Raw genomic sequence first — 15,837 nt, forward strand, 5'->3', positions numbered from 1 at the left:
TATTAGAGGTATTGAATGTGTATAATCTATTTTACCGACCCACTGAGTGGCGACATGTCTCTCCAGAGTAGGAAGAGGCGAGCCAAAACTGGAGGGAAAAGCGCGAGGAAGCCGTTCTCATAATGTAAAATGGATGGCGAAAACGCTTTCACTTTCGCGCTGACGCACAGCGGTGGCAACGGTGGGGGGTTCCAAGAATAGACTGGATGCACACTTTGAAACACGCACCATAAATAAGCCCAGAATCGCAAGAGCTTCATCAGAGCTCTCAACCAAAACGCCAAGAAACGAGCGAAACCCATCCAGCGAGCCCCATCCAGACTGCCAGGCAGCAGCCAGAGAGCAGCAACTCGTTTGTCACAGACCCGCTGCAGAGCCAAGGAGGGCGGAGGAGAACGCCCACGGAGGGAGGAGTTGGAAGCAGAGGGGGGTTTCCTGCTGTTATGGAGGAAATTACTGTTCAAAACTATTGTTTAGATGTCTGACGTCTTACTGATGCCAAAAATGAATGGTTAAAGTGACTGTTCTATCGAATTTCACAAAAAGCCGTTTATCTCAGAATAAATTTCCAGACGCTGAAACCATGCTGTATTCAACTGCTAATGCTTACATAACTACTAACTCTACAAACTAACTCTTTTAGACAGAGAAAGCACACATTCTATTAGTTCTTTTGAGATATTGTGTGTTCACAAAATCTTAGCAGAAAAGAATCCTCGGGTCTTGAAAGATGAGCCAGAATCCTCAAAAAAACCCTCTGGCAGAACCTACCTACAGTAAAAAAAAAACGGCTGGCAGTGAATGTGTTAAGCGTGAAATTATGCACCGTCATGCTCATTGGATAAGTGCAATAAACGAATCGCACGCTTGCCTTTTTAGCTCCAATTCCAGTGGTCCCGCAAAACCTGACGAAAGCCAAGCGCTCTGCCCCCCTCCCTTCATCCAGTCTGTCTGTCTCCATTATAGGCTATTATTCCATATTATTATGCTTCTCAAACCAATCTAACTGCAGTTTAAATACTGCAAGCATGTAAATATGCTACACTATAGCAAGATCAAAGTGAAAAGAATGTTCTAGAGGCATCAGCTAGAAAAATATAGCCTATCCCTATATGATGAGATTAATTTTATATTGGTGAAAGTTTGTCCAGAAAGATATCGTTTTCTCTCCCCTGCTGCAGGTAGAATGATGCACATAAATATACCCTACATTATGTAAAGTCATTGCATAAATGTGTTTTTATTGTAAAACTAAATGTGAAGTAGGGCCAAGTTATTGGAGCGGACATCACAGTATAGCAGATGACAGTAGGAAGCGCGTTCCACTGTCACTTATCTAAATCACGTTAAATCGACAAGGGATATATATAGCCCCAGGAGGACATATATGTTTCACTTAGGGTGGTGTTTTAATTTCGATGTTTTATTTGGTCCAATATTGAAATGTTCTACAATTGCAGGCTGTGTTACCATTACACATTATTTTAGATCGACCTTTTATATCTATTTCGCCTCATTTGGTTGCTATTTAGTAGCGAAATGGAGAAGCACAATGCATGCTGGGACAGGCCAGACAACTTACAACTTATTTTTCCTATATGGGAAGTGTGTTGTGCCTGTCTAAGCGAGGGAGTCAGAGAGAGAGAGAGAAGGGTGACAGAGAAGAGGCAGAAGAGCACTGGCGCACTGAATAGGCCTGGTTTCAGAGAGAGACAGAGAAGGGTGACAGGGGAGAGGCAGAAGAGCACTGGCGCACTGAATAGGCCTGGTTTTCAAAGGCGCAAAGTGCTAAATTTACGCCAGGTGCGAAGATATCAGTACGCCGAGATTTAAGGCCGACACGCCCACTTTGGCCCATTCTGGGACTGCGCCACGCCCATTCGGCCTAAAGCGCATTTGGCAGCGTAAAGCCATATTGATATCGTCCCAAAACAGGCGCAAGGCACGTTTTTTTGCGGTTAAGGCCCGTTTTAGCGCCGAAGGCCTGTGGGAGAATAGGGGGCTTAGTGTATTTAGTGCTGAAAACAATTACATCTGACTTCTTTTTTGGACTAGGTTTTAGAAAATCTCTTCTGTTTTTTTGAGAGATTTTTAATTTAGCCTCTTCAAGAGTTTTCTTTTTATAGCCTCTTGTTTCAAATTTAGCCAGCATTTTGGAAGAATTATGCTCAAAGTCAGTGTCTTTAGTGCACATACGTTTCACGCGACATAATTGGCTGTATGGCAGGCTCTTTTTCAAGGGAAGAGGATGGTGGCTGTCGGCCCTAAGTAATGTATTGCGGTCTGTTGGCTTGGTGTAAAGATCTGTGTACAACTTGTTATCTTCCTTTATGATCCATAGATCAAGAAAATTTATTTTATTAACATCAAACTGCATAGTAAACTTAAGGTGAGGAGATAATTCATTTAGCAGAATGTGAAATTCATTCAGTTGTTCAGCCCTTCCTCCCCAAATGACCAACACATCATCAATGTAGCGTTTCCACAGCAAAACATTTGAAAAAAGGGGATGAGCACTCAGGCCCGGTGCTTCTTCAAATTCTCCCACATACAAGTTAGCAAAATTAGGAGCCATGGGAGAACCCATAGCAGTACCTTTAATTTGTAGAAAGAAATCATCCTCAAATCTAAAATAATTATGAAAAAGTACCAGCTCAGCCAGTTTCAAGATACATTTATTAGAAGGCTTTATGTTGGAATCTCTAGTCTTGGTCAAGGCATGTTCAAGTGCATCTAGTCCCCCACTGTGTGGAATATTGGAGTATAGACTTTCCACATCAAATGTGACCAACATAGCATGTTCTGGTACATGATCAATAGCTTCAATTAAAGAAACCATATGGCTCGTATCTTTTACATAAGAAGGTAATGTTTCCACTGCTGCTTTAATTTGATGATCAACAAATTTTGATATATTACATGTAACAGAGTCAATAGCCGCCACTATAGGTCGACCAGGTGGTGGAGTTATCTGCTTGTGTAATTTTGGGAGGGTGTAAAAAGTAGGAATGACAGGACAATTTATGGACATGAACTCAAACTCATTTTTCTTAATTTCCCCAGACTCATAGAGTGTTCTCAGTTCCGATGTCACGATTTCTTGGAACTGTGGGGTAGGGTCACTGTTGAGTTTGTGATAAAAAGTTTCATTAGAAAGTTGTCGGCGGCATTCCAAAACATAATTCACTTTATCTAGCAGTACTACTCCCCCACCTTTATCAGCCTTTTTAATAATAATAGTTGAGTCAGTTTTCAAATCATTCAAAGCATCTTTTTCTTCTGTAGTTAAGTTGTCAAATGTCTTTTTCTTGTCATGTTTTAATAAAAGATCAATGTCCGTTTGTACAAGACGGCAAAAAGTATCTATAGAGGCGCTTGGATTATCCGGGGGAACAAAATAGCTCTTGCCTCTGAACACAGAATGTCGTTGGCTGGCTTGATCAGTGTTTCTGTCAGAGCTTGGCTCATTCTCCGACAGGGTGATGACATCATCAGGAGACCTGTCCTGTAATGTGACCATAGTATTAGGTTTATCAAAAAATTCCAAAAAAACTCTGGTCATTTAATTCACTGTGTAGTGATACTTTACATTTGTCCATTGTAGTTTCAATCTCAGTAATGTCTTTTTTCAATTGCTCAATTATAAGAGTCATAAGGTCCAATGAACACTTATTTAACACGTTCACTGCCAATGACGTATTAATACGTCAAAAATAATCCAACGGTTGACTGCCAATGACGTATTAATACGTCAAAAAAAAATTTTTTTTTTTTTTTGACCGTGGGATGTGCATCTAACCCTTTTACATCTCTTATATAATTATTGGAGCCACCGAATGTTTACAACCCATTCCACCGACCCACTAAGTGGCGACAGTGCTCTCCTGACTAGAGGAAGGCAAGCAAAAAGCAGCCATTCTCATGAAAATGGATGGGGGAAAACGCTTTCGTTTTCGCGCTGATTGCTGGCGATGCGGGATTGCAAATTTGCATAATAGATTACAGGTGGAACACACTTTGAAACACGCAGCATAAATATGACCAGAATCGCAAAAACCAAAACAACCAAAACTCCAAGAAGCGAGCGAGTCCATCCAGACTTCCTCAAACAGCGGCCGCGCAGACAGGCAGCAGCAGCAGCAAAGCAGTGAGACTGGTGACAAGCTTGTGACGGCCGCTGCAGCCAAGAAGAACGCCCACGGAGGGAGGAGTTGGAAGCAGAGGGGGGTTTCCTGCTGTTATGGAGGAAATTACTGTTCAAAACTATTGTTTGTTTGTTTGACGTCTTACTGATGCCAAAAATGAATGGTTAAAGTGACTGTTCTATCGAATTTCACAAAAAGCCGTTTATCTCTGAATAATTTTTCTGACGCTGAAACCATGCTGTATTCAACTGCTAATGCTTACATAACTACTAACTCTACAAACTAACTCTTTTAGACAGAGAAAGCACACATTCTATTAGTTATTTTGAGATATTGTGTGTTCACAAAATCTTAGCAGAAAAGAATCCTCGGGTCTTGAAAGATGAGCCAGAATCCTCAAAAAACCCCTCTGGCAGAAGCTAACTACAGTAAAAAAAAAAAACGTCTGGCAGTGAATGTGTTAACATGGAGCACCAACGTTCACAGACTTCACCTGTTCTTTGGCCCAGTGAGGGTTATTTTTGCCATCGGAGCCCTCTTGGAATTATTCCTTGTCTGATGTAATCACTGAGGGTAACGATGTGCAGGTGAGTCTTGGTTTTCTTGGCAGACAGTTCATTCAGTTGTTTCAATTGATTCTCCCAGTTACCTTGATGTGGTTGATCAAACAGGGATTCTGCTATGATGATATCTTCTCTTGATTGTTGGTTGTATTCAAAGGTGCCTGTTTGAGCAGGGTTAGAGGCCGTTCCGTCCATTTTGAGGAGTAATTAGGAGGGGTGCTGTCCACGGGACAGGTAATTCAAAGTATATAGAGTGGAGCACACCCAAAAAGTTTGAAGAGGTGCAGACTAATGTAAAGTCAAAGTAACATAAAGAAAAGAAGTCGCACACTCAAAATCTCCTCTGCTGTGTTTTAATGGTTACACCAACATGTTTCGGCGAAAGTGCCTTCGTCAGGAGGTGTAAAAACACTTTTTCTTTCAGTGTATCATAATATTGTTTGGCCTGCGACTATGTGGCTCACAACCATACACGTTTGGCCACCCGTGGTATATACTATATTATACAACAAGGGGTCTCAAAGTCTGTGGCTGTGGGCCTCCCGTCAGACAAAGCTTGGGCACAAAGCCCCCCCCCCCCACTCCATGTTTATTTGCTCACCGTAGTTTCGCTAAATTCCTGGATGCCTACGGGATCATGATTGTTATTTGATCCCAACAATCGAGACAAGATAGCTTCAGACTAGAAAAAAGGTCTGTAAAACCAGTCCAATTACTCAAAATACTCTTTAACCAAAGCACACACATTTAGGCGATTTTATGAGATCTTCTTTTGATAACTAATGTTTAAAAAAAAATCACTTCCATTCACTGAGCCTCCCCTGAAACTGTTTGGAGCCGCCCAGGGGAGGCCTGCCTCCCACTTTGAAAACCTCTGCTATAACAAATGACAGATTAGACACCACCGTTGTGAGCTGTTACGCCAGATATTTCTGACATAACCTGTTGGCATTTCCTTCTGGCACACAGGTGGCATCACCACAGACACATTCCAGACAGAGCTATGGTGCTATGACCCGGTCTGCCACACGTGGAGCCGCCGGGAGGACATGACGGAGCCGCGCGGCCTGCACTGCATGTGCGGGGTCGGGGACCACCTCTACGTCATGGGTGGCAATAATTACCCCGGGGGCAGCAGCGTGGAGGACGTCCTGGGCGTCGAGTACTACAGCACCACGACGGGCCAGTGGACGGTGGTGGCACCCATGGCGCGCGGCCAGAGCGACGTGGGGGTGACCGTGTGTGACGGGCAGGTCTACGTGGTGGGAGGCTACTCCTGGACCAGCAGGTACATGCTTGACGTGGTGCAGCGGTACAATCCGGAGCGCGACGTGTGGGACAGGGCTTTCAGCGTGCCGGAGCCCCTGGGAGGCATTCGTGCCTGTACGATGAAAATCCACCTGCCCGAGGGCACGGTGGACGAGGCTCAGATCAGAGATTGGGACTTGGACTTGTGAATTAGACTCGGGTCGGACTTCATTCATATAAGTTAATGAATGTTAACTTAGGTTCAGGAGTAGGGCCATGCCTCAACCACTTCTCTAACCACGCCTCTAACCACACCTCAATTACCTGGCAGGTTACATATACATGTACCTGGTGAACCTGTCCTGCCCTGTTTGTCTCAGATCATCTCAGTTCTCTCAACAGACCGACCATGCAGCATAGCTCAAACGCTTCTACACATCAGTAAACTTCGACAATCGCTGGAATCACCATGCAAAAACCAGACAAACTCACCGTGGATGCCGAGCGCAGATCAAACCTCTCCGGTAACGTTTATCAGGCATGCTAACGTTAGCCGCTAACAGTTAGCGTCACAGCCTCCACACCAAAACCAAGAGTCCGCACGGCCAGCCCGACGGCATCATCAGTCAATATTCCCCTGTCAAATCGACTCGACAAATGTGGAAGGCGATCATATTCCTGTACCGTCGCCTGCATCTGTTTCCACAGAGGGAAATGCATTCTCTTTCAACACGGCGACGAAAACTACTCTATTCAGCCTCACAAATATCAACAACCAAACTTCAGCGCTTCCGGTTCCTGCTCGGGTACCGTCGGCAGAGCCAACCACAGCCGGTGTCATCAGGCGTGACATCAGAGCCTCAGCCACGTCACCCCAGCCGCATCTTCAGCTCCCCCTAGTGAGGGACAGGTCGTATGTCTACTACTCCTCCATTTGATACAGCTCACTGCTAAATTCAGCTCTCTTTAATCAGATTCAGATTATTTACTTTAGACCACACGTTGTGGTATGAAGTACAAACATTTACAAATATTTCATTATCTTAGAACCAGTGTAGTGTCCTATGCCTGTTCTTAATGTGAACCACGGACAACTAGCCTTCATGGCTAATTCTGGCTTATATATCTATTGGCTCATTTCCACCACATTTTACTGCCCTGCACAGCTCGTCACCAGTCGCCTCTACTCGTTTCGGCCCGATGGATGTTCTGCTTCGACCGCCGTTCATCTGCCCCCACCCCCACCTCCGCCCACAGCTGGTCGTCATAGCGACCGCATATCTGTCCTTCGCCTAATAGCCGAAGTAGGCTATAACATAACGTTACAATTAAATCCATCCACAGAACTTTTAAACTGTTTATGAAATACTGGTGCCTCTAAATGACCTACAGTGTACATGGGCAAATGTGACAATCGGCCAGGAGAATGGATATCACTTTGTAGTTACTCAAACTCACAGGCATGCGCTGCGCGCGGACGGGAGAGGCGCAACAGAGTGAAGCCTGTACCCCGCGGCCTTTCACCAGGCAAGACCGCGGCTTCACCAAAGACCCGCTGCGGCCTAGCGGAGCGCTGCACTCAACTAACTACAGGAGCTTCCTGAGCAGCAGACTTTTTTCACTCTGAAAACAATTGAAACCACCGCCACGACTTTATTTCACCAGAGGCGAAGGCAGCAACACAAAAGACTGATGGAAATAACACAACAGAAGAGAAGGTAAGCCCACTAAACTCGTATGCAGCGTTGCATTGATAGACAGAGTAAACACGATTCTGCCTGACCAATCAGTCGTCAACAATGTTTTCACGTCACCGTATGGTACCGGGTCCACAGAATAGAACCCCGACGAGGCAGGTACGAAAAGTAGCACGACTCGACCCCAATACAACCCGGGCTGGGACAGTTTTAACTGGTGGAATGAGACAATTTATCGAGTCGAGCGGAGCGGGATCGCGCTACTACCTGCGGTGGAAATGGGCCATATAGGTCCTATATACACACACATATATTTTAACATGTTTGTCAATGTTAAATATACAAATAAATAACACAAATACATCAGTTCAATGGTAAACAACCAGCATTGATCTTCAACAACAACAACAACAATTCTGGTTTCTGTCTGCATAAGTTCAACATAGACAGATAGTCACAAGTACTTAGGCAAGTACTTCTCTCTTTCTCAACAATGATCATGTTTTACTTTCAAACAAAACATGATATTCAGCCTGTCTCTCAGGCTTCACAAACTCCCTGTGCACATGTACAGCCTACCATCCATCATCCATTTCCTCTACCCTCCCTTCAGCCGCTCACAGCAACATGGCTTCTGTTCCTCCTTTTCTTCCAGGGCCATATGGCAGCAGCCTGGCTATTAACCCAAGGAGTCTGGCCACAGACTAAAATCGGGCCACAGACTATTCAGTGTCAGCCTCTTCCTTCTTTTCAAACTTGTCTATCCTCACCCCCATCCCCACCTCCTCCCTACCCCGTCCCTTCCCCAACACCCAAACATTGTGGTTGTCTTGTTGTCTTGTGCTAATACTTAACACTCCAAAGCAGCGTCACCCACCCAGGGAGCTTCATCACTTCATCCTGCTGGCTCTGTTGTTGCACAGTCTGCCTGCTTCACTCGCTGCAGCTCAGAGCGCTGTTCGCTTCACCCCCTCATCCCTTCATCCCCTCATCCCTTCATCCCCTCCTCCCCTCATTCCTCCATCAGAGTGAGGATGGATAGCAGCAACTTGGGCCATTATTATTTTCCCTGTACATCAATGACCTGCCGGACATATGCCCTGACTTCAATGTACAGATGTACGCTGACGACGCGGTCATTCTTGTACATGGTAAAAAAAACGACCTGATCTCCTGTAATCTCACAAATGTCTTAAACAAGGTCCAATACTGGTTGCAAAACACGTGCCTGCTGCTAAATACAAAAACAACTGTATGCATGATGTGGGGGGGGGGGGGGGGGGGGGTTGGGGGGAATTGGAATTGGTCTCCCATTTCAAGTACCTCGGAGTCATTTTGGGCTCGAACCTTTCCTTCAAGAAACACATAAAAAAAATGAAATGCACAATTAATTTTAATTTTGTTAATTTTAGACAAATCCGGCCTTTCTTAACAGTTGATGCAGCTAAAACGTATCTTCACTGCATGATATCATGCATTGAGATGAGCTTCACAAACTGGTCGTTTGCAGGTGCCACTGTTATAAAACCTATTGAACAGCTTTATCACAGAGCCATCAAGGCATTTGCTAGAAAACCATTGTCATACCACCACTGTAACATTCTGGAACAACATCTCTTTCTGAGCTTTGAAAATCTCAAGGTCTTAAAGAGTGCTTCTTTTTTCTACAAATGCCTACATGGACTAGCTCCCCCTCCTTTACAGGAATTCATCCATAAAAACAGAATCACTGGACTTGGCACCAGGTCAGACACCAGAGGTGACTGCAAGGTCCAACGTAGACTGACCACGTTTGGTCAGAACGTCCTGTCTATAAAAGGCAGCCAAACGTGGAATAGTCTCCCCGTCTCCATAAGGGACAGCCCCACCCTTGCTACTTTTAAAGCTAGACTTAAACAATGGCTGAAATCCAACCAGTCATGTGTCCACAGGTAATATGCTTTCTTCTCTTTTTTTGTGTATTGCTACTATGTATTTTTATTTTTTGTAAGTGTAATTGCTGCTATGTATTTTAGAGTGTATTGCTGCTACTTATGTTTTACGTATTTTCGAGTGTACTGCTGCTACCTATGTTTTACGTATTGCTGCTACCTATGTTTTACGTTTTATGTTTCTTGTGTTTTATGTCTTTCGGGGACAACGGATGGAAATTAGCCAAATTTGTGCTAAATCCGGCAATTTTTACACTTTTATTATGTTCCAGGTTTTATTATCTGTTCCATGATTTCTGTGTTCATTGATTTTGCACTGTCCCGTCCAAATAAACAAATAAATAAATAAAATAAACAGATCAGCGTGGAATTTCCTTCCCTCTACTTCTGCTTCTACACCTATCTTAGCAACACAAGGCACCGACTAATTATTTCCGCTTCATGTACGCTGCAAGCATCACCTCAAGACCCACTCTTTACCAAAACAGGAAGAGTGGCCACTCAATTCTGGGTCCAGAAGCTACACCAAGTTCTCTGTATATATTCTGAACAACTTCTATATCTTCTATTCGAGCAATTCCTTCTACAGTCGCAGACTGAATATCTCGGACCAAACCATTTAGGTTCATGGTCGCCGGTCATCTCAAGCATACCATTCCTATATCGGCAACAACGTGAATGATCTTTGTCAAGCTCACGCTCAACTCAGCTTTTTCTAAATCCAACTCTTTTGGGGGTCTGAAATCAGCTCGGACGTAAACACGCCTGAGAAGCAATCCGCTCGGGCAGCTCATGCTGAGACGGAACCCCCAACGCTGAGTCTCTCTCTGCCCGATCTTCAGTTCCTCCTCCCAGACCAGACAGATGTCAACGGACGACATATCCATGCACCCTCACCCTCACCTGCACCTCAACACATACACATTTCAATCTTCAACACATACACATCTCAATCTTCATTAAACTTCTAAACGATATATTGTTGTGGTGTGGTCCTTGCTAGTGAACCTATACTTAGTGACTTGAGACTCGTCCTCAAAAGACCTGAGACTTGACTTGGCTGAGGGGCCAGTCTTGATGTTGGGACACTGAGAACTTTTATGGATTCACATTAAATGATGATACAAAGAAATCCCAGGTTATGGTGGCCAAAGACGAGCAGGATAACATGTCAGAATGTGAGACACAGCAGTCACCTTGTTCCTCTGCTCTTCTCTTTTCAAAAGTGAAATGTGGTGAAACCCATGAGGAGATGTACGAGATCTTTTAAAAAGATGTAGTTTTCTCGAATGAGCTTGAGTAGCATGAGGTGGCCTGGTTGCTACAGTACATGACGCACGCAAGGTGCCCTTGTTTGTCTTGAGGAGGCTTTTTAGCTTTAGCAGCTCAGAGCTAATCTATGCTTTTTTTAAATCATTAGTTTAGACACATTTATCATGTCCAAATTCACTGCATGTCTATCCACTCCATGCTCAGTGCTTCATTACCAAAAGACCCAAATCAATGAAACTCCCTCATACCACATTTTCACTGCTACCTTGCAGGCAGATTCTCACAGAATGCAACACACACATGCACGCACACTCGCACACACACACACACACACACACACACACTCACACACACACACACGCACACACACACGCACACACTCACACTCACACTCACACTCACACTCACACACGTAAGCACCGGAGGTGGGTCCTGTCACCACAAAATGCTCAGGAAATTGTTGTCTTACTTACCGGAAATAATGAAAGCCTGGCTACTGGCTTTAACTCAATGTTTGTCATTTGTCATTGTTGCTTGCCTTCCTGCTATTGTAGCAGCCTACTGTTCAGTTAGCAAAGTGAGCTAACCTTAGCAAAATAGTGAAAAGATGAGGAGGGAGGCAGGCTAGTTTTTATTGGTAAAAAATATACTTTAGCTAGAATAAAGAATGGTCTATTTTTTGGCGGACAATCTCTTGGTGTTTGCTTATGTTTGCTCCCCCAGACAACATGGACATAACAAGGATTGTCTTTCGAGGAAAGTAAGTCATCATCACAGGTATAGGGTACTCAGTTAACTTCAGCTCACCTTAAAGGGATAGTTGACGTTTTTTTAAATCTAGCCCTATTTGCTACTTACCAATGATGGTGTTGATTGGCAGAGTTCTTTCTCAGCACAATCCATCCTGTTCCTCACAGTAGCTCTGCAAAGTTGGACAAAAACAAATGCAAGGTCACTGGGGTCACGCTCCTGTCTGTGCAAGCTGACTGAAGCTCACTGAAATGTACTTTGTGTGCACTGTGTGTGTGTGTGTGTGTGTGTGTGTGTTTGTGTGTGTGTGTGTGTGTGTGTGTGTGTGTGTGTGTGTGCACTGTGGATGACATTTTAGTGAGCTTCAGTCAGCATTTACATATACAGGAGCGTGACCCCATTAACCTTGCATTCATTTTTGCACAACTTTCTAGAGCTACTATGAAGAACAGCTTCGATTGTGCTGAGAAAGAAATCACCCTCCTGTCCCTCTGCTGTTCTGCTGTCTGTCCTGTCCCTCTGCTGTTCTGCTGTCCCTCTGCTGTTTTACTGTCCCTCCTGTCCCTCTGCTGTTCTGCTGTCCCTCCTGTCCCTCTGCTGTTTTGCTGTCCGTCCTGTCCCTCTGCTGTTCTGCTGTCCCTCCTGTCCCTCTGCTGTTTTGCTGTCCGTCCTGTCCCTCTGCTGTTCTGCTGTCCCTCTGCTGTTCTGCTGTCTGTCCTGTCCCTCCTGTCCCTCTGCTGTTCTGCTGTCCCTCTGCTGTCTGTCCTGTCCCTCTGCTGTTCTGCTGCTTCAGGAAGCTGCTGTGCTGCTGTGTTCCTGCGCCCCAACACAACAGCACCATTAGCATGTTGTGGAAGCAGGCATGTGGGCTTTGTGCATAATAATATACAGTGCTTCTAGTTTTACATGCTGCTTATTATGAGCCTGAGGACCTGTGTGTGTATGTGTGTGTGTGTGTGTGTGTGTGTGTGTGTGTGTGTGTGTGTGTGTGTGTGTGTGTGTGTGTGTGTGGGGAGGTTTACTGATGTAGGGAGGAAAAGAGTTGAAGAAAGACAGGACAGAAGGCCACCAATCTCTCCTGTCTCCTCCTCTTCTGTTCCCTTCCTTACTGAGCGCAGGCTGTTCTCATTCAGTACTTAGTATAAAGCATGAAGGTGCAGTAACCCACCAGCAGGGGGAGTGATGCACTGGATGCCTTAAATAAACGGGTCGGGGGGGGGGGGGGGGGGGGGGGGGGGTGGATAAGCACTGTCTTTACCATCTGTTCTTTTTCCTCTTGACACAGGTTCCAGTTTGAGATGAGCTCGTTCGTATCTTCTCTTTCTCATTCTCTAGTCCAGTGACATCACTGATGACATCATCAGTGCTTCTCAAACTTTGTCACATCAACAAGCCGTTCCCCATCTTTTTGATTGAATTCAACTCATTGCTTAATTCGATTGCTCTTGTAAACAATAAAAAAAAGCAACAGGTTCTTAGAATATTACCGAAACATATTTGATGTAACCCCTGTAAATAGATTTTTGCTAATGTCATTTTGTCTGTCCTTATTTTTATCTTATTCTAACATGTCAAGTTGTCTTTGTAAACATTAATTATTGTAATGTGTTGTTCTATGTCTTATTCATTTCTGTTTGTTTATAGCTCTTAAGTATGGTGATGTGTTATTGTCTGTCTGACATATTTTGTACATCTATATTGTTAATAAAAAAATAAAATAAAATAAAATAAAATAAAAAATAAAATAAAACATAAACGAGCCGTAAACTGACACAAATTAGACCACGGAGCCCCACCTGATTAGATTTCTGTTTTCAGTACAACGTTGGGCTCTATTCTCCCACAGGCCATCGGCGCTATTACGGGCCTTAACCGCAAAAAAACGTGCCTTGCGCCTGTTTCGGCAAGATAGCAATAGGCTTTAGGCTGCCAAATGCGCTTTAGGCCGAATGGGCGTGGCGCAGTCCCAAAGTGGGCGTGTCGGCGCTAAATACCAGCCTAGTGATATCTTGGGACCTGGCCTACATTTAGCGCTTTGCGCTTTTGAAAAGCAGGCCTATTCTGTGCCTTCACTGCTTCTTCTCTGTCACCCTTCTCTCTCTCTCTCTCTGAGTTCCCAGCATGCATTGTGTTTCTTCATTTCGCTACTAAATAGCCACCAAATGAGCCAAAATAGATATAAAAGGTAGTTCTAAATTAATGTGTAATGGTAACACAGCCTGCCATTGTCAACATTTCAATATTGGACCAAATAAAACATCGAAATGAAAACACCACCCTATGTGAAACATATATGTCCTCCTGGGCCTATATATACCCCTTGTCGAGTTAACGTGATTTAGAGAAGTAACAGCGGAACGCGCTTCGGAACGCGCTTCTAATGGCATCTGCTATACTGTGATGTCCCTCCAATAACTTGGCCCTATTTCACATTTAGTTTTACAATAAAAACACATTTATGCAATGACTTGACATAATGTAGGGTATATTTATGTGCATCATCCTTCCTGCAGCAGGCGAGAGAAAATGATATCTTTCTGGACAAACTTTCACCAATCTAATAGGCTATATTTTTCTAGCTGATGCATAGAACATTATTTTCACTTTGATCTTGCTATAGTGTAGCGTATTTACATGCTTGCAGTATTGAAACTGCAGTTAGATTGGTTTGAGAAGCATAATAATATGGAATAATAGCCTATAATGCAGACAGACAGGCTGGATGAAGGGAGGGGGGGGGGGGGGCAGAGCGTTTGGCTTTCGTCTGGTTTTGCGGGATCACTGGAATTGGAGCTAAAAAGGCAAGCGTGCGATTCGTTTATTGCACTTATCCAATGAGCATGACGGTGCATAATTTTACGCCTAAAAGGCGTGGTTGTAATGCTTTGGGCTGCATCTAGCGCCAGCACGACGATATCAAGTGCGCCTGTCCACGCCCACTGCTTTGATCTGCGCCTGCCGCTCGGCCTAGAAACTGCGCCGATGCAACGATAGGGGCCAAAGTGTATGAAACCCATGACCAAAATATTCCTACATTCTGTCATTGTGTTACTTATGGATGGAATTATACTGAAAATTAATGATTCCCTTTCTTGCTGCCCCCCCCCCCCCCCCCCCCCCCGGAACCCCCGGGTGTTCCCGGACCCCACTTTGAAAACCACTGGTATAAATGACTCTTTAAGTTGCCTTCCTTTTCTGCCATGTAGGCTACTACAGAAGGAGAGAGAGCCACAAATGCCCCAGATCCGTTTATGTCTTTTAGGCTAAACACACCGTCTGGTTTTCGGTGAATGTCTATACTTCTGTGATAAGGGGCTCTTGATGCAGCATTTCAGAGATAACTGGCAGATGATTGCTTTCTTACAGTTTACACACACACACACGCAGTCACACACACACACACACACACACACACACACACACACACACACACGCACGCACGCATGCACACACACACACACACACACACACACACACACACACACACACACACACACACACACACACATACACAGGCACACACACAGTGATGATCCTTGTATAACCTCAAGGTAGGAAAGCAGAAAAGCTGGCTGAGCTGAACATAAATCAACAAGACAAGCAGTTGTCGATGTGCTGTGCTGATAAAAAGTATCCACCACCTTTAACTTTTTGCAAATTTTCTTAGCGTACAAAATAAGCAGGAAAATGAAGGTATGGAGTTTTTGGTCTATACAAAGTACTCCTTTTGGTCATCCAAATAGAATGAAAATTTGAGAAAGTTTGTGAAAATATAGAAACTTCTCTTTAAGTCAAACTATTTTTCTTATACTGTGCACCTACTGTATTTAACAATGTATGCACACGAAAATTCTAATTTCTTTAGCTTTTCACATTTTTTCCACATCAAAATTTTTGTCAAGAGTTGATTCATAAGTTTGCTGACATCAGGTAGCACTATCAAATTTCTACCCCATTTCAACCAATCATATCATGACATGACAGCTGTCAATCAATATTCATTGCGAGGAGAAGATTCTGAGCAGGCAAGATGGCTGCCTAGTGCCTACATGGGCAGACTTTTCTAGCCCATAAATGTTCATATATTTGGCCAATATTTATGTAACATACAAAATAAAACGAATGGCAATGTCTTCATTTCACATAGAATGGAAAGGACATGTAACTGACTCGTTAAACTTCAAGAAATATCTTATTTACTGCTGCTCTACCCCGGCCGACAATCACAGAC

General features: G+C 44.1%; 1 protein-coding gene across 1 annotated transcript in view; it reads left to right on the forward strand.

The window, feature by feature from the left end:
- The window catches only part of LOC310800837 (kelch-like protein 9), a gene marked incomplete at both ends in the record, with an annotated part of 60,990 nt that overhangs the window by 21,419 nt on the left and 23,734 nt on the right, over positions 1 to 15,837 (forward strand). The window contains one exon of the mRNA XM_083664741.1: positions 5,678 to 6,161. Within this exon, the coding sequence (XP_083520867.1) occupies positions 5,678 to 6,161 (484 nt within the window). The remainder of the gene's footprint in view (positions 1 to 5,677; positions 6,162 to 15,837) is intronic.

The sequence above is a fragment of the Poromitra crassiceps genome (assembly GCF_964638095.1).
Source record: "Poromitra crassiceps genome assembly, contig: HAP1_SCAFFOLD_97, whole genome shotgun sequence".
NCBI classification, from domain to species: Eukaryota; Metazoa; Chordata; class Actinopteri; order Beryciformes; family Melamphaidae; genus Poromitra; species Poromitra crassiceps.